This window comes from Bombyx mandarina, chromosome 22 (genome assembly GCF_030267445.1).
Source record: "Bombyx mandarina strain Sakado chromosome 22, ASM3026744v2".
Taxonomy (NCBI): domain Eukaryota; kingdom Metazoa; phylum Arthropoda; class Insecta; order Lepidoptera; family Bombycidae; genus Bombyx; species Bombyx mandarina.
Window position 1 is genome coordinate 11,821,272 of NC_143228.1, and position 23,915 is coordinate 11,845,186.

The 23,915-nt window shown below is 42.0% G+C and overlaps 1 protein-coding gene across 2 annotated transcripts in view; it reads right to left on the reverse strand.

Moving 5' to 3' along the window:
* Positions 1-23,915, reverse strand: part of heph (polypyrimidine tract-binding protein 1 heph) — a 522,083-nt gene that overhangs the window by 293,136 nt on the left and 205,032 nt on the right. For both annotated transcript variants that reach the window (XM_089736953.1, XM_089736954.1), the window contains one exon: positions 17,085-17,189. In XM_089736953.1, coding sequence (XP_089593079.1) covers positions 17,085-17,177 — 93 coding nt within the window. In that variant the 5' untranslated portion in view covers positions 17,178-17,189. Of the gene's footprint in view, positions 1-17,084; positions 17,190-23,915 lie in introns of those variants that run through there.

Genomic DNA, 23,915 nt, shown 5'->3' on the forward strand with positions numbered 1-23,915 from the left:
CCTGTCTATTTCTGCCATGATGCAGTAATGCGTTTCGGCTTGAAGAGCGGGGCAGCCGTTGTACTGTTAAAAGTGAGACCTTACAACTCATATCTCAAGGTAGGTGGCGGCATTTAAGTTATAGATGTCTATAGGTTCCGGTAACCACGCGGGCCGCGAGCTCTCCACTCATCTAAGCAATAAAAAAACAAATAAATTGGACAAGATAATAGGTATTAATGTTTCGAAATGACCAACTTTCACCCTGAGAACTGACAATAAAACATTTTTCCCACCCGGTGACCGACGAAATGAAAAGCTTAATTGACCTCGACAGAAGTACAGTAGCCACATGGTTTTTTTTTTTTCTGTTTTATCAATTTTCAGTAACTATCTAGTTGTTACCACGGTATTACGAATATCAACTCTTACATTTTCATTAGTTTGCATTCGTCACCATGATGCTAACAATTTCAATACATTAGTAGGCGGCTGCTAACTCGGACTCGTAAAATAACCCACGTCACAGAATTGCTTAGAAAAGCTCTCGCATTTTAAAGTTAAATCCTACTCGCAAATAGTTTACTTGGCAATTTATGAAAGGCAACCGGTACGCTGTCTCGGCAACCTCTGGCTGATTCTACTCTTTGGTATCGTTATCTTCTATTCGGCTACCTTCTGGTTCCCAAATTAATCCTCTCCTCTTGGGTTTCTTCTTAATCATGCGGCAAGAATAATGAGATCATCTGCCAATCGATTGCAATAAAAAAACATCGTTTTTACTTTTTTTAGTGTTTCCTCCGTTACATAATAATATAAATATTATATCGAGGGGTGGAACTCTCACCCCTCAATATGCAAATACGCAGACGTGATAAAACAGACTTTAAAAAAAAGATTTATAAAAATATATGAAGGATATCACTTTCCATCACGTATTAGTACCGTCTGTTTCACCTGTGATACCGAAACCGATTACTGTTTGGTGACAGAAATTATCATGATGGTAGTAATGGCGGTGCACGCTTATAATGTGCTCTACCTAAATTAAAATTTCCAACATCACGAACACTACACGTATTTTTGTACTCATGGATATAGGATATTCAAGTTGGTGCTGTTCTTATTCCAATAGTAGAGCCCTTCAGTAAATATGTATGTAGAGTACCATTGACACGCATACCTCAAATTACACAGATAGCAACTGTTAAAAGTTAATTTATTTGACACCGCGTAGTCAATGAGTGTGCTTTCATAAAGTTCGAAGCTAACTTTGGCTTTGTTGCTACTTATACTTAGTGTAGAAGTGTTTTTTCACAGTTTAGAATATACCTGTGAATAATATAGTGTTCGGTCATTTACCTTATCACCATTTTGAACATTAGAAATATAATGAATTTAAAAATAGATTTCAAAAATGAATAATTTTCCAGTCTAATTACATAAAAATTTTACGTCTTCAATTAAGTTTATGGACGGATGTTGTTCAAATGACTTATTTTATTAGTGAACGCCATAAAACTCAACTCTTAATTAAAATTTCAGAATTGTATCAACATTAAAAACTTTCAATTATTAAGCTGTTTTTTTTTTCCATAACAATATTGATGCTTTACATTGATACCGACAAATTAGTCTAATGATAGATAATATTGATCGATCATCCTAATATGTACATTTGCCTGGGTTTTTTGTCAATCCTTCTTTGTCAATCCTGTTAGTAGTCTTTTAGTTTGTGAGTCCTCACTGAATACAAAATAAATACTTCGTAGCTAAGGTAAGCAATATGGTAATATGCTCGTGACCTTATTCGCTCACAACACTTCTATTGCTAGTAATTACGAATATTTATAAACTCTTATATTGGATTTTATCACCCGATGTTATTCCTTCTTCGCGCTACACATGCTAAGCAGTTTCATAGTTACTTAGGGAAATTGGTAATCCTATCGCACCTACTGTTGTGGGTGCACCTAATGCACATTAAATTTATACTACGTTCAAAAACACGAGTGTATCATCTAATAATCCATGTATTCCCAATCTCTATATATAAAAATGAATTGCTGTTCGTTAGTCTCGCTAAAACTCGAGAACGGCTAGACCGATTTGGCTAATTTTGGTCTTGAATTATTTGTGGAAGTCCAGAGGTTTAAAAGGTAGATAAACATGAAAATTCTCGGAATTAAATGAAAATAACAATTTTGTTTTTCCTTTGATGTATCCCTCGTTGGACGGATTCCTTTTGTTTATTTTAAACAAAAGTTTAGGTATTTTATTAAGGCACTACGAAGTCTGCCGGGTCAGCTAGTAATCAATAAAATGTTTTAAATGTACTAATTAAACAAAAACCCAAACACAATATCGTAAGTACTTTCTTGTCTCCAACTTTGTTTCCTAAGTCAATGGAAGGCTACGACTGCTATCAATTGTCACCTGTAAGCAATAATCGAAACAACGGCACAACTTACCTATTGGGAGGGCCCTTTATTAGAAAACTTTTATCCCTCATATACGTTGAGGACACATGGAAAAATAAAAGTTGGCTGTACGTGGTGTAAATAAGACATAACGACCGACATCCAAAGCTGGGATTAAAGTTAACGATAGCTGATAGTATTGTTTAGCGGTTCAATATAACATGATGTGTAAGCCGATAGAAAATTTCTACGCTGATGATGCAAGCATATAGTTTCTAAGAAGGATTATAATAAAATGTAACTGTCGTAACATTACAGAACAGATGAAACAAGATGTAATGTGATGTAGTCCATTCACGTGATCATTAAAAAAATAAAAATGTACCAAACAACTTTTGAGTATAAAATAAAAAATTGCACAAAAGCCTGGGAATAACGCTATTTGAATCTTTAAATAAAGAACTTAAAATATATTCTAGAACGTAATGGGATACATTATTATTTGCGGTATATGAGATTTTCTGACAACTATGATCATTATTCTAAACTAAGATTACAACTATTCTCCTTCTGTAATCAATGTTTTTATGGATAATGTGTAAGGGAATAGGAAATATGTATTATTGTGAAGCTTGTGGATACATGGAGATATTAAATACGACTTTCTTAGGAAGGAAGGATTACTGATGGCCCGAAGGCTTTTCCAGTTTCACCAGAACAGGTGGGCGAGCACGGGCTCAGCCTTTTCTTGGTCATAATTAACTGTAGCTGTATTTGTTGGGTTTTTTTACACAAAATTCGAGTAACATTATTACTGTTAAGGAATTTTGGAATATCAGTTTAACCGTAACCATAGAAATCATTTTTTTAGCAATCGGCAGACAAAATTAAATAACCTCGTATTGTATATTATACTCGATGTTTATATAAATTCAGAACAGGAATGAGCAATTTTCGCAGGTATTTTTGGTATTGGTTCTGAAGACGTTCAATGAATCGTTACGAGCTCCTTTTGTTAGATTTATATGGATATATTAAAGTCACCGTTTGCTGAAAATTAGTATGGTTCTTCTAAAATTCTTCAGACAATTTTAATATATGCATAAATGTTCACTTATTGAGAAGTTTACGAGAATTTTGATTTAGCTGTAGTGATTTTTACATTCTAAGGTGTTCTAGAGAGATTCACTGGTGGTAGGACCGGTCCGCGCGGGTAGGTACCACCGCCGTATTTCTGCCGTGAAGCAGTAATGCGTTTCGGTCTGAAGGGTGGGACAGCCGTTGTAACTATACTGAGATCTTAGAACTTATATCTCAAGATGGGTGGCGCATATTTACGTTGTAGGTTGTCTATGGGCTCCAGTAACCACTTAACACCAGGTGGGCTGTGAGCTCGTCCAACAATCTAAGCAATAAAAAAAAAAAATTTGACTGTAAATGATTTTTTTACTATTTTTGTTGATCAATAGACACGATAATTCAGTGGTAGTTTCCAGAACTTCTAAACGGTACTGGCAAACGAGATGGAATACGTGATTGTATTAGTAGTATGCCTGCTTATGCTGTTCCCATAAAAATCCATACAATAATACAAGAGAAACTATGTGATGAATACAAATAAATTGAATTATTTTCCATTTAAAACTTCAATTTTCACGTTGTCAAATATTGATTGTTTACCTGTTCCACCGAATATAAACCGACACAAAGCAGAACATGAGATAAATGAATTCTGTATGCTCTGTTCAGTTCTGCCCTGAGGCAAACAAAGTCGGATCATTTCCATGTAAAAATAATTTTGAATATACTAAATAAGTAAGCTAGCGTGTTCTTTTGTCAAATGAAATGTTTTTGTGAATTCACAGGAATAATAAAATAATGTTTGTTTTGGATAGTGATCATATGATATTAATATTATGGACTATTATTATATTAAGGAAACCAAATTAGCTATTAGCTATTAGTGTTTAAATGCGAAAAAATTAAAAATAGTCGTATTGTTTTTTTTTTTTTTGTTTAATCGATATTAAGTTTGAATTTGTAATTGTATAAACGTAATACAATTAAAATAAATAAGGGGATATCTTCCGTAGACATACATCAATAACATGAATACCTAATTAATTAATAAATAAAATAAACTTTTATGTCGTAAATTAATTCAACGCAGTTTTTTTTTTTTTTCCTACATTTGCTGATAGCCTTGAGAGGCTATTTCAGCTTACCCTAGCTTGTGTAGGTGAGCTCACGGGGCTCAAACCGGAGAATTGCTAACACTGACCCTAGCAAGAGCAGTGCTTCGCGGAATCTACCACCGGGTCGGAAACGCGACCCACTGAGAAGATCCGGCGAGAAACTCAGTGGGCTGTGTCTGTGGGTTAATTCGCTCGTCGAGCCCTTCGTCGCAAGCGACGGGTTCGACGAGGACGGTGACCGGTGGTGATAAACACATACAGTACATTCTCATTTATAAACAGATCAACTAAACCTTTAAATTTATGATTAATTAACACGGCTTAAAATATTACATCTGAATATAGTTTCTCGCTTTTGACCAAAGATCTGCCTTATGCCGATTATAATAAAAACCTAGTTTACTTTAAATTCTCAGTCATGCAATCAATCAATCTATACATATTGAACGTTATGCTTAGACAACTTAAGTCATTCCTTTATCGTGAAAGTTGCATATGAGGCATGTGTTTGGTACGTATTAATTAAAAAAATTGAAAGCTGTCTGTGAGATTTGAACTCTGGTATAGTTGCCTTACTCGATACGTTTACACCGGACGTCTTATCCGTTAGGCCGCGATGGCTTCCAAAGAAATATTCATTTAATATAAAAACTGATAAAACATCGCAGCGCAGTCAAAATATCGCGCTAGCGACGTTAAATAACAGGGCATTATCTCCGGAACAATATAACAGCAACCTGCGCCGCAATAAGCAACGCTCACCAGTTAATGGCCGTCCGTCCGTCAAAAATGGGGTGCCAATGATTTGGGATGGATTTTTGTTTGTTTTATCTGAACGTGGTAGTTCGTTAACCCTCATAAGTAGACATGAATTCAACGTTTCACTTTACCACAAGCACCGGTCATTGTCCTCGTCGAACCCATCGCTTGCGACGAAGGACTCGACGAGCAAATTAACCCACAGACACAGCCCACTGAGTTTCTCGCCGGATCTTCTCAGTGGGTCGCGTTTCCGATCCTGTGGTAGATTCTGCGAAGCACTGTCCTTAACTAAGGCCAGTATTAGCATCACTCCGGTTTGAGCCCCGTGAGCTCACCTACATGCTAGGGCGAAGCTGAAATAGCCTCTCAAGGCTATCAGCATAAGTAGGAATAAAAAAAAAGTTTCACTTTAATAGTTTTAGCAGCGAAATCCTAGTACTAACCTTCATCGATAACCCTTATTACCAATCACCGCTAAAAATTGCGAGTTTCGTTATTAAAATCGTACGCGAAAGCGTGGAATGTGCTGATTTACTTCGTTAACATTTACTTAAAGAGAAAAACCATAAATTTTTGCATGACTATGCATTACTTAGTATAAATACTTCAAACGTCTTGCTATGGTCAACCAAGCTAATGTCGTTTTAAAATGCTTTTATCTAATAAGTATTTCAAATAGTTGTCCATATTGTACATTTATTTTGTTCATTATTTATTTTTATTAAGGTATCAAAATTTTGTAATTACAAATTTATACGCGGAAAAATGTAAATTGTGCCTTTTCCTTGAAAACATGCAGGGAAAAACTTTATCAACAAACTTTAATTGAGTGAAGAGAAACATTAAAATATGTATATTTTAACTTTTACAATTATCAAGTACAGAATTATCTTCTATTTTTAGGAGTCTTAGACGTAATCAAACATACTTTTAAGGTTAAGCTTCATGGTTATTATTAGAGAATTAGCACAATATTGAAATTTGACAACTTAGTCACCCTGGACCACGAAAAATGTAGAATATTCGGAGCGTTCGAAATAATAAACAAAATTAATAGACGCAAGATTAAAACTCTAATCAAATATTATCCGATTAGAAATTGACGAAGAATGTAAAAACATTCTGACCTTTTTTCACAAGCACCCTTTTTAATCAGATTTCTCTGAACAAAAATTATGGTTAACCTAATCTTGTTTCGTCTATAGAAAAAGTGTTATACAGATATTGACATTTGTATTTTGTGGCCTCGCCGTTCTATCCTTGTTAGTAAAATTTATTTAGTATTATTAAGTTCTAGAGTTGCTATCTGATTTGAAACAAAAGCTTCATTGTCTATCAGTATTTCTTACTTAGTTTCGAAATATGTTTAATTAATATTATAATGATGTTTTTTTTTTCAGCCTTTCTTTTTCTAGTTAGACAATCTTTTCGTCTTCTTCTGTATAGTATAAGAATTCACACAAACACGAATGCTCATCACGTTGCAGCAATATACAACAATGTGATACCAATATATTCAAATAACTAGGCACCGTCAGGACAGCCACAGCCCTTTCCGATATAGGCACCCGTCACGTGCGGACGTGCTCATCGACCACTCGATTGCCCGGCCTTTGTTCGCCCGGCTTTTGTTAGCCCGGCCATTGTTCGCGCGGCCTGTGTTCGTGGTACATCTGCCGACCAAGTGTTTTTTCTGGAAGTTTTAATTGTTTTGTTTCCTTTTGTTATTTCTGTGTTCGTGGTACATCTGCCGACAAACTGTCTTCCTGGAAGTGTTTAATTGTTTTGTTTCTTTTTGTTATTTCCGTTTTGTTGTGTTTTTTTCTTTGTCCTGTAGTAATCGTGCCGCATCGCCACCTGTGTTCAATAGAACCGCTCAGGTCCGAGAAGTTGGGGCCTCGCCGCAAGGCGAGTGTTTTCTAAGACCCAGGGTAGCCCCACCTGGGCACGTAGCCATCATGGACGCTGTATTTGCGGAATTTCTCCGGCTTCGCTACCCAAAGCTCACTTCCGAGTTTCAGGCCTTCAAGGCCGATCACACCGCGAGCCCTCTCGTGGACTCCGCCGAGCTCGCTGCTCCTGCGTCGCCTGTACCTGCGTGCAAAGCTTCTGCATCGAGCACCGCAGCCTCCGTCGTGCCTGCCGTTCCCGCGTCGCCTATACTGGCGAGTAAAACTGCTGCGTCGTCCGCCGTGGTCACCGTTCCAGCAGCGCGATCATCCGCGGCCTCCGTCGCACCCTCCAAAACACCTACTCGTAGGTCACCTGCGCCCGCCTCCTCGTCCTCCGACTCTGACTCGGAGATGGAGGTCGACCTCGCCCCCGCCTCATCGACGGATGGATTCACCCTGGTGCAAAAGGGTAAGAAGCGTGCCGCGGAGTCTCGAGCTCCCGCGGCCGCTAAAATTAGCAAAGCCGCGAACGCGTCGCGCCCCCGCCCTCAGACTCCCGTTGCGCCTCCAGCCCGTGCCACTCCGTCGCCGCGTCCGGTGGCACAAAATAAAACCCAGACCCCTCCCCCGGTAATCCTTCAAGAGAAGGCAGCTTGGGAACGAGTTTCCCTGGCCCTTAAGGCCAAAAATATCAATTTCACGAATGCCCGTAACCTCGCGAACGGCATTCAAATTAAGGTTCGAACACCCGACGACCATAGGGCCCTCTCTTCTTACCTCCGTAAGGAGCGTATAAGTTTCCACACGTATACGCTCCAGGAGGAGCGCGAACTCCGTGCCGTTATACGTGGCATCCCTAAAGAGTTGGATGCCGAGCTCGTTAAGGCCGACCTTCTCGAACAAGGCCTACCGGTTAACTCCGTACACCGCATGCATACAGGCCGCGGAAGGGAGCCATATAATATGGTTCTCGTCGCCCTCCAGCCTACCCCCGAGGGTAAGCAAATATTCAACATCCGAACGGTCTGTAGCCTTTCCGGAATCGCAGTCGAAACCCCACACAAGAAAGGCACACCTAGCCAGTGCCATAACTGCCAATTATACGGGCATTCTTCCCGTAACTGTCACGCGCGCCCCCGATGCGTCAAGTGCTTAGGCGATCACGCCACGGCCCTATGCACTCGCGATCAAAAAACCGCGACGGAACCGCCTAGCTGCGTCCTGTGTCGAACACAGGGTCACCCCGCAAATTACCGCGGATGCCCCCGAGCCCCTAAAATAAATCGACGCGTCGCCCGCCAAAACCGCCTCCGAGCTTCCGGCCCAGACATCAAAGCCTCGGCACCCTCTATGTCGCAGGCTAAGCCAGCGTTCGTTCCGGCGCCGGTGCCCAGTGTCTCGGCCTGGGCGAAACCGCTGCCGTACACGAACACGGCTACAACTCCCTCCTCCGCAATTCGTCCCGCCCCCGCGACTCGTCCCTCTCCCGCGACTTGCCCTCCGACCGCGTCCGACAATCTCGCTTTAGCGATCGACTTCTTTCAGTCGATCAACTTTGAGCGCGTTAACGCTTTGGGCGACGCCATTCGCGCTGCCTCCACTGCACAACACTTTATCGCCGTTGTGCAAGAATACGCCGACGTATACGCGTCATTAAATACGTACGTCCTCCCCTCACTCCGCCGGTAATCAATGGCGTATATAAGTAGAATAAAGCCCCTATCCGTAACGATAGGATTTTTTAACGCTTACGGTCTCGCAAATCAACGTGATCAGGTTTCTGACTTTTTGCGTGACCATCAAATTGATATATTTTTAGTGCAGGAGACCCTACTTAAGCCCGCGCGCCGTGACCCTAAAATCGCGAACTATAACATGGTCAGGAACGACAGGCTCTCTGCTCGTGGTGGTGGTACCGTCATTTACTATAGAAGAGCCCTGCATTGCGTCCCGCTCGATCCTCCCGCGCTCGCTAATATCGAAGCATCAGTGTGCCGAATCTCACTGACGGGACACGCGCCGATCGTTATCGCGTCCGTTTATCTTCCACCGGATAAGATCGTTCTAAGCAGTGATATCGAGGCGCTGCTCGGCATGGGGAGCTCTGTCATTCTGGCGGGCGACCTAAATTGTAAACACATCAGGTGGAACTCACACACTACAACCCCGAATGGCAGGCGGCTTGACGCGTTAGTCGATGATCTCGCCTTCGATATCGTCGCTCCGCTAACCCCGACTCACTACCCGCTAAATATCGCGCATCGCCCGGATATACTCGACATAGCGTTATTAAAAAACGTAACTCTGCGCTTACACTCGATCGAAGTAGTTTCAGAGTTAGATTCAGACCACCGTCCCGTCGTTATGAAGCTCGGTCGCGCTCCCGATTCCGTTCCCGTCACGAGGACTGTGGTGGATTGGCACACGCTGGGCATCAGCCTGGCTGAATCCGATCCACCATCGCTCCCGTTTAGCCCGGACTCTACCCCGTCTCCTCAGGATACCGCTGAAGCCATAGACATCTTAACGTCACACATCACCTCGACATTAGATAGGTCATCGAAACAAGTTGTAGCGGAGGACTTCCTTCACCGCTTCAAATTGTCCGACGATATTAGGGAACTCCTTAGAGCTAAGAACGCCTCGATACGCGCCTACGACAGGTATCCTACCGCGGAAAATCGAATTCGAATGCGTGCCCTACAACGCGACGTAAAGTCTCGCATCGCCGAAGTCCGAGATGCCAGATGGTCTGATTTCTTAGAAAGACTCGCGCCCTCTCAAAGGTCTTACTACCGCTTAGCTCGTACTCTCAAATCGGATACGGTAGTAACTATGCCCCCCCTCGTAGGCCCCTCAGGCCGACTCGCGGCGTTCGATGATGATGAAAAAGCAGAGCTGCTGGCCGATACATTGCAAACCCAGTGCACGCCCAGCACTCAATCCGTGGACCCTGTTCATGTAGAATTAGTAGACAGTGAGGTAGAACGCAGAGTCTCCTTGCCACCCTCGGACGCGTTACCACCCGTCACCCCGATGGAAGTTAAAGACTTGATCAAAGACCTACGTCCTCGCAAGGCTCCCGGTTCCGACGGTATATCGAACCGCGTTATTAAACTTCTACCCGTCCAACTCATCGTGATGTTGGCATCTATTTTCAATGCCGCTATGGCGAACTGTATCTTTCCCGCGGTGTGGAAAGAAGCGGACGTTATCGGCATACATAAACCCGGTAAACCAAAAAATCATCCGACGAGCTACCGCCCGATTAGCCTCCTCATGTCTTTAGGCAAACTGTATGAGCGTCTGCTCTACAAACGCCTCAGAGACTTCGTCTCATCCAAGGGCATTCTCATCGATGAACAATTCGGATTCCGTACAAATCACTCATGCGTTCAACAGGTGCACCGCCTCACGGAGCACATTCTTGTGGGGCTTAATCGACCAAAACCGTTATACACGGGAGCTCTCTTCTTCGACGTCGCAAAAGCGTTCGACAAAGTCTGGCACAACGGTTTGATTTTCAAACTATTCAACATGGGCGTGCCGGATAGTCTCGTGCTCATCATACGGGACTTCTTGTCGAACCGCTCTTTTCGATATCGAGTCGAGGGAACCCGCTCCTCCCCACGATCTCTCACAGCTGGAGTCCCGCAAGGCTCTGTCCTCTCACCCCTCCTATTTAGCTTATTCGTTAACGATATTCCCCGGTCGCCGCCGACCCATTTAGCTTTATTCGCCGACGACACGACTGTTTACTATTCCAGTAGAAACAAGTCCCTAATCGCGAAGAAGCTTCAGAGCGCAGCCCTAGCCCTAGGACAGTGGTTCCGAAAATGGCGCATAGACATCAACCCAGCGAAAAGTACTGCGGTGCTATTTCAGAGGGGAAGCTCCACACGGATTTCCTCCCGTATTAGGAGGAGGAATCTCACACCCCCGATTACTCTCTTTAGTCAATCCATACCCTGGGCCAGGAAGGTCAAGTACCTGGGCGTTACCCTGGATGCATCGATGACATTCCGCCCGCATATAAAATCAGTCCGTGACCGTGCCGCGTTTATTCTCGGTAGACTCTACCCCATGATCTGTAAGCGGAGTAAAATGTCCCTTCGGAACAAGGTGACACTTTACAAAACTTGCATAAGGCCCGTCATGACTTACGCGAGTGTGGTGTTCGCTCACGCGGCCCGCACACACATAGACACCCTTCAATCTCTACAATCCCGCTTTTGCAGGTTAGCCGTCGGAGCTCCGTGGTTCGTGAGGAACGTTGACCTACACGACGACCTGGGCCTCGAATCTATCCAGAAATACATGAAGTCAGCCTCGGAACGGTACTTCGATAAGGCTATGCGTCATGATAATCGCCTTATCGTAGCCGCCGCTGACTACTCCCCGAATCCTGATCATGCAGGAGCCAGTCACCGTCGACGCCCTAGACACGTCCTTACGGATCCCTCAGATCCAATAACGTTTGCACTAGACGCCTTCAGCTCTAGGAGCAGGCTTAGGGACCTCGGTAACCGTACTCGTCGAACTCGACAAAGAGTTCGCCGTGCAACCTAACCCATGAATCAGCTCGCTGAGTTTCTCGCCGGATCTTCTCAGCGGGTCGCGATTCCGATCCGGTAGTAGATTCATTCGCGAAGCAGCTACTCTTGAGTTGTTAGGCCTCCTTCGGAGGCGCTCGGGTAGCTGTTAGCAAATCCCACCCCTCCTGGCTGAGCCTTTGCTCGCCCACCTGTCCTGGTGAAACTGGAAAGGCCTCCGGGCCACCAGTAATCCTTCAATCATAAAAAAAAAAAAAAAAAAAAAAAAGACAGCCACAGTTTTGTAAATCCTTTGGTGCCATTGTCCTGTACTATTCTGCTGATGCAAAGGAGTCACGCGTTCCAATTTAATAGGAAGTACAGCAGTTCTAGTGTGATAAAAGTGCACGATGTCGTACAACGGTGTCGTTTCTGGTGGTAGGACCTCTTGTGAGTCCGCACGGGTAGGTACCACCACCCTGCCTACTTCTGCCGTGAAGCAGTAATGCGTTTCGGTTTGAAGGGTGGGGCAGCCGTTGTAACTATACTTGAGACCTTAGAACTTATATCACAAGGTGGGTGGCGTATTTACGTTGTAGATGTCTATGGGCTCCAGTAACTACTTAACACTAGGTGGGCTGTGAGCTCGTCCACCCATCTAAGCAATAAATAAAAAATAAAACGTAAATACCGCCGCCCACAAAGATAATATGAGTGATGTGACTTCTGAGTTTCAATTATGTAGTACAACAGCTTCCCCTCCCTTAAAAACCGAAAAGCGTTAACGCTTCGCGGCAGAATAGGGGTGATTTTACTCATCTGTGCGAGATCATTAGACGTCCTACCATCAGTAAGTACGTTAAAGAATTTATAAGATTATTTTTTTAATTTTCATCAATTGCGTACTACGGTGACAGTAAAAAGTTGTCTTTGGCTCAAAACTTTAGCTGTTATATTATAATTATCAAAAAGAATCGCGTTGGCCAGAAAGAATCACTAACAAAACTTAGTCAATGGTATCTACTTTTTATTTCATATTCATTGACTATTATTAAGCGCTATTAGGTTGCAAGCTTAACTTAATTTATCGCTTTATTCAGTACAATCACGTAATAACTCATCGAATTTGAATTATAAACAACAGCTTATCACGTAGCGACCGACGTAGCGCATTCGTAGCATGACTCGTAGCAGCGGGATAGATCTAATGAGGGGCACTGATATTGTAGCGCTCAGCCGGCGGCCAACTCCAGCGGCCTTTATAAATTGGTTTCATGCATATTTATTTATTCAAATATTTATGAATTGAAATCTCCACAACTACTGAAATATGCCCTCTCCGGGCCAGAACTGAATCAACAAGGTAAATTAGGTAGACGCGTGCAGTAATAAATAATGTTTGGTTTTAGACCGATCCGAATGAAAACTAACTAAGAAAACTTCTCTTGTGGTATTCAAAGTATTCTTCATAAAGTTTAGCTTTCGAACGAGAAAGCTGCGAGCATTTTTTAAGTTTTACTCGCCTGACGATTCAGGGAATTGGTGCATAATGACCGAACTTCTGCACTTTTGTGATGCACGTGCAGTGTTTAATGAACGTTTCTATAGTGCGTACGCAGTCAGGCCTTACTGATAGATTTATAATATCTTCACTAAAACGAATATAATTATACGCTTTGCATATTTTGAGATTGTGTAGTTAGACTTTTTTTCTGAGAATACGCTAGAATACTAATAAGTGTAATCAACAGTATCACATACATACATTGTGTCAATAAGTTTTTAAATAACTTAGTACACACTATTTATTTTAAGGAAAACACGGTAACAATATACACTATTAGGAAATTTATATCAGTGAAGAAATATTATGTCGTGTGAAATTTTAGTAATTCACCTTACATTTAAAATATGGCAACAAAATGTACATAAAAAAAACGATGTTGTCAATGGACATAAATCATAAGTCGTGACGTGAGTATGTAAAAAGCTTAAGAAAAACAAAATAAGTTAGTTCTCTGCATTTTCTTCAGTCAAACATTTCCTTAGACCGACTTCAAAGCTCAAAATTGAATCGCAAATTATGGCCACCGAATCTAGATGCGCATTATATGTCTACAGTTAGGGCTACAATTTGGTAGATATTTTACCGGTTAATACATAGAAATTTTCGCTGAAATTCTGACAACTTCGAAAGGCTGATAGTAACATGTGAACAGAAAAGACCAATGGTCAATCACCTTACAGGCATGCTTATTACTGAAGCAAAACTGCCGAAGATAAAAACACGTGAAGAAGAATAGAGACGACCGTCAGAAATAAAGGTACCGACTCAGAAGAAGAAGCAAAAAGTTGTAAGGAAAAAAATAGGAAAAATCAATATCTCATGCTATTTCCTAAGTTGACTTTTAAAACATACATTCGAACAGGCTTGATAAGTGAGGGGAGCTTCTCGAATTGGAAACTAATTAAACTCGAAGGCACGAATCAATACTTACAGTTGTGAATTAAGACATTTCTACTTGCGAAGGTAATTGGGCAAAAGTTCATTTCAAATATTGATATTGGTGTAAGGAAGATTTTACTTTGAATTGAAGGAGATTTTAGGTGGTGCGTGCAAAGTTTCTTAAGATTCCTATTTCTTCTACCGATAAAGTCATGATACTACAATCTTATATATGAACTGCCTTAATAACCAACAAAATGGATCCCGGAAAAACTGCGGATGAGAACTTCGCTATCCACGATCTGCTGCCAAAGGATCTTCTTTTATTTTGGCCACCTGCCCGTAGATAACTACAAGACCTCGACAAGGCTATTATGGTTATTAGGGAGAAAAACCTGACGATTAATCATCTTGTACTTGTCGAGTACTAATAGCTACCTAAGGGTATCAATTCTTTTATTAGCCAGAGTGCAAATCTTTAATGATATCCCTGGGTAAAGGGATAACCAAAAATAGGACGGTTCTTTTAATATCTCTCCTACATTCTTCGCTTTCATGCTTTTAATAGATAATTTTGTTAATTCTTCATTCAAGTCATTTGTATTTTTTTTGTTTTTAATTGCTTAGGTATGTGGACGAGCTCACAGTCCATCTGGTGTTAAGTGGTTACTGGAGCCCATAGACATCTACGACGTATATGCGCCACCCACCTTGAGATATAAGTTCTAAGGTCTCAAGTGTAGTAACAACGGCTGCCCCACCCTTCAAACCAAAACGCATTACTACTTCACGGCAGAAATAGGCAGGGTGGTGGTACCTACCCGTGCGGACTCACAAGAGGTCCTACCACCACTAAAAAATTTGTGAATATGTCATGTGCGTATTTCGTTAGAGAACCTGTCTGCGGGATTTCGTCACCAGAATAGTCGTGTCACTCGATGCGAGTACATCGGGCGTATTATCCTTTAGGCGACGACGGCTTACTGAACCATAAGCTATCCGTTATACTACTGAGTCTACTTCATGTCTTAAAATGCACAACATGTGTCCTGAACTCAATTTATCATCGAGTTCTAGTAGCGAACAATTCAATACCTCTGATTAAATTTAAAAAAATATATAATTCGCCCCAAATTGCGTTGCGATTCTCATTTCCTAATTTTAATCTCCTTTATCCGAGTAAACTACATTCGATTATAAACGATACGAACTAATAGGACCGTAATTGGTTATCGAACGCAACTAATTTGTTAAACAGCGTATCATCGCCGTGTTACGCAACAAAGCGATTCGATTTCGTAAACAATTCGTATTATTAGATATATTGCGAAGAAGAAAAATAATGATGATATAATTAACATTTAAAGCGGACTTGAACGTACGTGATCCTAAGTGACTTGTTGCAAAAAAAAAGAACTATAATATTGCGGGTTTCATTTTTATTACACGATGTTATATCTTCACCGTGGAAGTCAATCGTGAACAATTGTTAAGTACGTTCATTGGAAAAATTGGTACCTGCCGGCGGGATCGAACGCCGATGCATCGCTACATACGAATGCACCAGGCGTCTTATCCTTTAGGCCACGAAGACTTCAAGTTGATAAAAATATAATCCAATTAAAGTTTTATCAAAAAAAAAACGTCCAAAAAAACGCTTCTCTAACTTCCTTTAGATCCCAGCGTCGCGTTTCAAAGTTGTATTATATTCCTGTGCTTACTTTATATTATTTAGCTTTGATATATTTGCAATTTAAGTTGCCTGAAACTCGGCGAGAGTGAGGCCAGATTAAATTACATATTTTTGTGTTACTCTCTAAAGAAAGCAAACGACTTTAGACTGTAAACAAGACAGGGAGAGAGTAAAAAACAAAGTTAATAAAATTGAACGTACGAATATTAATACGCGAATTGGCTTAAGGCTTTTGAAAATTAATAATGGAATTGGCTGAGACAAGTGCCTGGCGTATGCACGGATTGTTATTTGGGATTTTACTTATAAAATTTTTAAAATAATAACGCTTTTGGTTTATTAAGAGGTAAAACTGGTATTTTGATTCGTTTTTGCTTAAACATAAGTACATCTATAAAATTCTTCAATATATAGAGTCTACCACACCACCTTACCACGGTATTGTCATATTTACGTTTTAAGCAGCCAAATGCATTTCAATATTACTATGGTCGCCTTAAGAGCTTACAAATCGCTACCAGAGCAATTCCGTACGGTAAATACCAAAAAATTATGTCTATTTTTGCCGCATTGCAATTATGGTAAGCGGTAAGGTCTTCATTTATATTCCAGGCCGGCCGAACCTCATACGAGGTGTTCTCGACTAGGATGTACGCGGGGTATGTGGGACTTGACGGATATTTGGGGCAGACCGTGGGCTTAAGAATATTATTAGGGCTCTACCCACCAAACGCCCTCCGCCCGTGATCTCCGCCCGTGACCAGAACCCGGGCAGGGTAGGGGGATTCCCGGGGTTAACCCTACAACCAAACTCGCGACGCCACTCTGAGGACGCCCGACCGACGGGTTGTCGAGGCGATCGTTGACGACTAGCGGCGCCAGTCTCCGCGATACGGTGGACCGTCTGACCGCCCGAGTGGTTTCGCTGGTGTTCCGGGATACCCTGCTGGGTCAAAACCCAGTGATGACGTATGTGATGATTCAAAAACAGCACGTGAATACTACCTTTCAAATATACCTGAATTGTAAATTTCTTATGGCCCACCATTTCGTAAGAATTCACATTCACTTCTAGACTATCTATACCAACCATACATCTATCCACTTATGGTAATAAAAAAAGATTACATATTTTGAAAACTGATAAAAGTTCTTTTATTATTACCTTTATTCCAATGTGGATCGGGAAGTCTGAAGCTAATGCTGGTTGCGGATGTAACGCCGGCAACAGCGGCAGTGGCAAGGGACAGGACATCATAGTTGCGCCAACCTAGAAAGAAGAAAAACATCAAATAACTGCTATAAATAAGTAGCGTAAAGAGTACACTTTTAATGTCAACGTCATATCTAACATTGGTGTCTTTTGTTTCAAGATGATTTAAACAATGATTCCTAAAAATGTTCATTAATATTGTTTGGAAACTTCATAGATTTTTTTTTTTTTTTTTATTGCTTCGATGAGTGCACGAACTCACAGCCCACCTGGTGTTAAGTGGTTACTGGAGCCCATAGACATCTACAACGTAAATGCGCCACCCACCTTGAGATATAAGTTCTAAGGTCTCAATTATAGTTACAACGGCTGCCCCACCCTTCAAACCGAAACGCATTACTGCTTCACGGCAGAAATAGGCAGGGTGGTGGTACCTACCCGTGCGGACTCACAAGAGGTCCTACCACCAGTAAAAAATTCGCATAAGACATATCGATTAAACCAACAATTGGATGATTAAAATTCTATGCGAACGAAATTTCGGTGCGAACTCAAATCATTACGAATTATTAAAATAGCACTCTTGAACTCATCAAAGTTTGTTTAAAAATAATACGTAATACCTTGTCTTAAAACCTAGCGAGAAATATTACTAAGGCTATAAAATTATACGCCTTGTAAAACACTGTATTTAACAAATAAACGACACATTACCGTTTCGCTGGACACATTTAGTTAAGATAAATGAGTCGCGATTTGAGAAAATAAAAAGTTCCCCTGAATATTAGCACAAAAAGTATGTAAATTACAGTTTTAATGGAGGACGCGATGAAGCGACATCTGCTGGGATAATTTAGCGGGGGACACTAATTTCAAAGGATGTACTATAACTTGAATCGGTCGCTCGTTAAGGATTCAAGGAAATATTTAAGAATGCTATCAGGTTTTCGCTTATGTAATTTTTTCTCTAAGTGTTTTTAGTTTTACATTGATGCTTTGCCATGATGAAAATAGTATTTTATAAGGCCTCGGGTGGACATTGGACTTCAATTTTAATTCTAAGTAATCCATCACTAGGATAATACTGAGAATTCAATACGTTGTAAATTGCATAGTGATATTAAAAAAAACAAATTACATATTGATCCACGTGGCACTTAATAACGACTGTTGACTTGAATCTTTAGGAGACCTTTCATTTAATGGCACTTACTACTTGTGCCAGCCCTAATGTCGTTCAGGATGTAACCAGAATAAAATCACGAGGTTTTATGATAATTTTTTTATTGCTTGGATGGGTGAACGAGCTCACAGCCCACCTGGTGTTAAGTGGTTACTGGAGCCAATAGATATCTACAACGTAAATGCGCCACCCACCTTGAGATACAAGTTCTAAGGTCTCAGTATAGTTACAACGGCTACCCCACCCTACAAATCAAAACGCATCAATGCTTCACGGCAGAAATAGGCGGGGTGGTGGTACCTATCCGTGCGGACTCACATGAGTTCCTACCACTATTATGAATGCGGAAACCGTAAAATCTATAATTAATTATATTCACGACTCGCGAAAATGGATTAAAACACTAAAGATAATTAAAAGTATTTTTGTTGTTAAAAATGTGTATCTAAGCTGCAGATTTGATAGCAGTAATTTCGTTAAAAGCTTATCGTATTTCTTTTTGCTATAATGTATCAATAAGCGCCTTTAGGTATACAGTTCGGAGATTATATCCTCCTGATTCACTATTTGTTTTTTTTTTTTTTTGTCAGGAGGAAATCGCCGGACTTCCGCCCTTCACTGGAGATGGAGGGCGGGGCATGTCGGAGTCGAACCGACTAAAACCTCCTGTCTCTCAACAACCAACGTCCAAACCTCGCATGAGACAAAACTCATGAAAAGGCAAAGGGGGGGAAAGTGAAGCGTTTAGTGCGGAGCGTTTAGAAGTCGTCGTGGCCTAACGGATAAGACCTCCGGTGCATTCGTGTTGAGCGATGCACCGGCGTTCGAATCCCGCAGGCGGGTACCAATTTTTCTAATGAAATACGTACTCAACAAATGTTCACGATTGACTTCCACGGTGAAGGAATAACATCGTGTAATAAAAATGAAACCCGCAAAATTATAATTTGCGTAATTACTGGTGGTAGGACCTCTTGTGAGTCCGCGCGGGTGGGTACCACCACCCTGCCTATTTCTGCCGTGAAGCAGTAATGCGTTTCGGTTTGAAGGGTGGGGCAGCCGTTGTAACTATACTTGAGACCTTAGAACTTGTATCTCAAGGTGGGTGGCGCATTTACGTTGTGGATGTCTATGGGCTCCAGTAACCACTTAACACCAGGTGGGCTGTGAGCTCGTCCACCCATCTAAGCAATAAAAAAAAAATAAAAAAAAAAAAAACATCTCTCCCATCACCCTCCCCCTCGGGACGCTGGACTGGCGGTCGTCGGCGCCACGACCACCAGTCCTCTCGGTCGGCAGGCTATCCGAAGCCCGCCTAGATGGCGCCGGTTAGAATGGTCTATCCTATGGAATACCCCGCTGGGTCAGAACCAGCGTGGGTTGAGGATAGCCGGCCTTCCATCACCCGGATGCTCATGCATAAAACGCGTGCAGAGCAGCTTGCACGTCGTCTTCTTAGGCCCCCTTCGCCGATCCCCAGGCCGACATGTGAGGGAGACCCGAAACACTTAGAGGGCCAGGGCTTGGGCGAGATCCGCCTCTCTGGCCCCCGCTCGACGGCGGCGGGCCTGTGCCCTTCGAGATGGTGCACTCGCAGAAGTCGTTGTTCTTCGAGATGGTGCACTCGCAGAAGTCGAGCATCGCCTTCCACGACTCGTCGTCACCGAGCATCGATGCCACAACACTCGGCAACGACAAGTCGTTTCCTATTTTTGCGACGAGGACACGGCGCCACCCCTCCCATGCGGGGCAGGCGACGAGCGTGTGCTCCGCCGTGTACAAGTCGCAACCACAATGATGGCACTCTGCCGTCGGCTCGGCTCCGATCCGGTGCAGGAACTCACCGAAGCAACCATGCCCAGTGAGCACCTGCGTGAGCCGGAAAGTGAGGCGTCCTCTGTCACGATTCACCCAGTTCACAAGAACCGGGCGAATCGCCTCGACGGTCCTACGACCAGCCGAAGGATCGGCCAGCCGTCTGGACCATGACTCCAGCCTCCTGATTCACTAACGGTGCTTTTAGGTACCTCAAGCACCGGTCATCGTTCTCGTCGACCCCTCGCTCGCGACGAAGGGCTCGACGAGTGAATTAACCCTCAGACACAGCCCACTGAGTTTCTCGCCGGATCTTCTCAGTGGGTCGCGTTGCCGATCCGGCGGTATATTCTGCGAAGCACGGCTCTTGCTAGGGTTCGTGTTAGCAACGTCGTCAGGTTTGAGAACGCGTGAGCTCACCTACTAGTTAAGGTTACGCTGAAATAGCCTCTCAAGGCTCTCAGCTAGGTAGGAAAAATAAAACGGAGATTATAGCCAACGTTACACATTGACGGCTCAAAAAGTCAACATTAATTTAAATGAAGAGATAAATAAAGGACGATTGTGCCGGCTGTCCGTTTGGCCGCCGCTTATATTTGTCACGGTACGAACCGTTCGTAATACCGGCCTGATCTCCGGAGCTTCGAATTCGGCCAGATATATTATTCATAACATTTTCGGCGGACGTACCTGTCCACACGGAATATTAGAGGGGAATATCTACTGAGCTTATTCGGCTTTTTCGAATCCATTGGTAACTAAATTGTTTTCTGTGCATCGGTTTGTTTGTACCCTAGTTTATTTCATTCTTTTTAATGGCCTACAGAGGACTTATGGAGTTAGCGTTCGCCAGTTGACACAACTTGTATGCTCTGTGTATATCCGTTTTGCGCAAATCGATCGTTTGCGTTTTAAGTAAGAAAAAACTTTTTGTTTAAAATTCGGAATTAATGACTTCTTTAAAAAGTACAAAGACATATTATTGGACAAGCTATTGTTATTAAAAGTGACTGCTGCAGTTTTTAGACATAATTATGTCGATTTCTCGTCCTTAAGGCGAGATTTTAAATTCAAATTTAATTCGCACTGGTAAAACAGACACTAAAAAACTTCTAATCATTAAAAGAGTTACATTGTTCATTATTGAATAGGAACAAATAGCTTCTAAATAAAAGCAAGAATGTAAATGATATGTTTTTATTAACAGGTATCAAGAAAAAAATAACAGCCTCTCGAGAAGATTAAAACCCTTAAATTAACAGCGGGATAAACTATTTATAAAGATCCTCTGACTCTAGAAGTATCTTATTCAGAAACAGTCAAATCATAGATTGAGCTAAAAGAATCCAATCCAGAAGAAATCCAAGAAGCCAATCCAAAATCTTATTTATTTAAGAATATCTAAAAAGATGAAGAAATGTCGATGTAACGAAAAAAAACTGATAATTTTCTAAAACTGTGAATAACAACAAAATAAACACATAGTTTTAATACCCCACAGTAGTCGTGTAATCCGAAATACGATTCAATTAAGCTTATGTTATCAAAACATATTTCAATACAATGTTGTTTTTGGGAAGACAAAAAGTTTTAATCGAAATTTTGGAGGCTCAGTTCCGGTTACCCCGAGGGGCCGCTCGTTACAATAAATTAATTAAAACAAGCACTAATTGAATGACATAAAACAAATTAATTGTTCAAGTGTTATTGATAGAAAAGCTCTGTTCAAATGGCGTTTAGCTTAAACAAAACAAGACTTTATCTATTATTTGAGTTTTATTGTTTTATTAAGCGTTCGTCTGAATTATTTATTGTTTATGAATGGTGAATTCGAGATTACATTTCATCATTATCATCATCATCATCATCAACAGCCCACAGTCGTCTACTGCTGGATATAGGCCTCTCCCAATCCACACCACTGAGCCCGGTCTACGGCTCTCCTCATCCACTTCTTGCTGACAACCGTTCGGAGGTCATCGCACCACCTAGCCAGAAGGCGTCCCACGTTACGTCTTCCGTTGCGCGGTCTCCACTCGAGAACCCGTCTGCTCCAGCAATCGTCAGTCCTACGGCATATATGGCCAGCCCACTGCTACTTCAGCTTGCTGACTCTTTGAGCTATGTCGATGACTTTAGTTCTCTGTAGAATAATCTCATTCCGGATTTTATCCTTTAGAGAAACTCCGAGCATGGCCCTTTCCATGGCTCGCTAAGCGACCTTGAGCTGACGGACCAACCGTACTGTGATTATTATTACATTTTACTATTTAGTATTTCGACGATAATTTTTTGCGTGAATGTGCTCGTTCTGAAAGACTATCAATGCTGTTTATAGGACAGCAGCTGTCTTATCTACTAACGTGGGACGACTGATTGCTCAACACAGAAGTAAGCGAGATGATGGTATTATTCCGTGCGAGCTTACAACATGCCCTACCAATGATGGTACTTATATATTGGTGGTAAGATCTCTTGTGAGTCCGCACGGGTAGGTACCACCACCCCGACTATTTCTGCCGTGAAGCAGTAATGCATTTCGCTTTGAAGGATGGGGCAGCCATTGTAACTATACTGAGACCTTAGAACTTATATCTCAAGGTGAGTGGCGCATTTACGTTGTAGATGTCTATGGGCTCCAGTAACCGCTTAAAACCAGGTGGGCTGTGAGCTCGTCCACATATCGAAGCAATAAATAAATAAATAAAACTTAGTTTAGGAGTCAGATTGAAACAATCGACCTAAAATCGATAATTCCATTCCAGTTTCTGCTTAAAGAAGATCTGATAATTGATACGTTAAGGAACAAATTCTGTTATCGCTGACAACAGACTATCTGACCGCGACGGAGCACGAGCAAAACCGAGCTCAACAACTATTCGCGCCTCGGAGTTGTTACTATGACAGTTTGCCTAACTCTATTCATTAAATTAATGACTGCATTAATATAATTTAATGAGTTAGAAACTACGCCGCGGGCGGATACTTCACCGAGACGTTGAGTTGAGGTTTTTTTCTCTATATTCGTTTGGTTTCAGACAAATATAACTTTAGAATTTTCAGTTCACAGTTTTATTGTCACTCGTGTCGTTTTTGGAGATTGTGAACTGAACATGAATCGAGCGGAAGAAGTTCTCAAGAATGGAGGGATTTTTGAGCTACCGTACCCTAAAAGGATACTATGTGAATTCGTACGGGTATCCATCCACTCTGCCTATTTCTGATTCAAAGTAGGACTGGGTTCTGATTTGTAAGGGGACAGGCGTTATAATACTATTTAATTGGGACGTTGAAGCGGGTTTGTTACATGTGTTGATTTCTATAATAACAATTATACATCAGGTCTAGTTTTTTTCTTGGCGGCTTGTTTTTGGTCCAGCGAGCTACTCCGGGAAATCAGCGGTATCGCCTGGGGCGGCCTAACGAACTGCCGTAGGCGTACCGAGACGCCTGACGTTGAGTAGTCGACTATCGCTGCGACGTCCCATCGATAGGGCATCCTAGGAGTGACGCCGTGAGTCTGGTTGTAGTATAGATCGTGGGAATCCCCGACTCTGCTTTGGTTCTGACTCCGGCTGAAGATTGGACGTCGGGTGAGTACAAGAGGAGTCGTTTGGTCATTAAAGCTCTAAAACATCCATGCGCGCGGTCTGCTCCCAATATCTGCATACCGTCAAGTCCCGCACGCCCCCTAGGCGCGAACACCTTGTATGAGGTTCCGCCTGCTAGAAAAAATAAGGTCTAGTCTATCAGAATAAAAAAAAAACATAATGTTTAAAGCATTT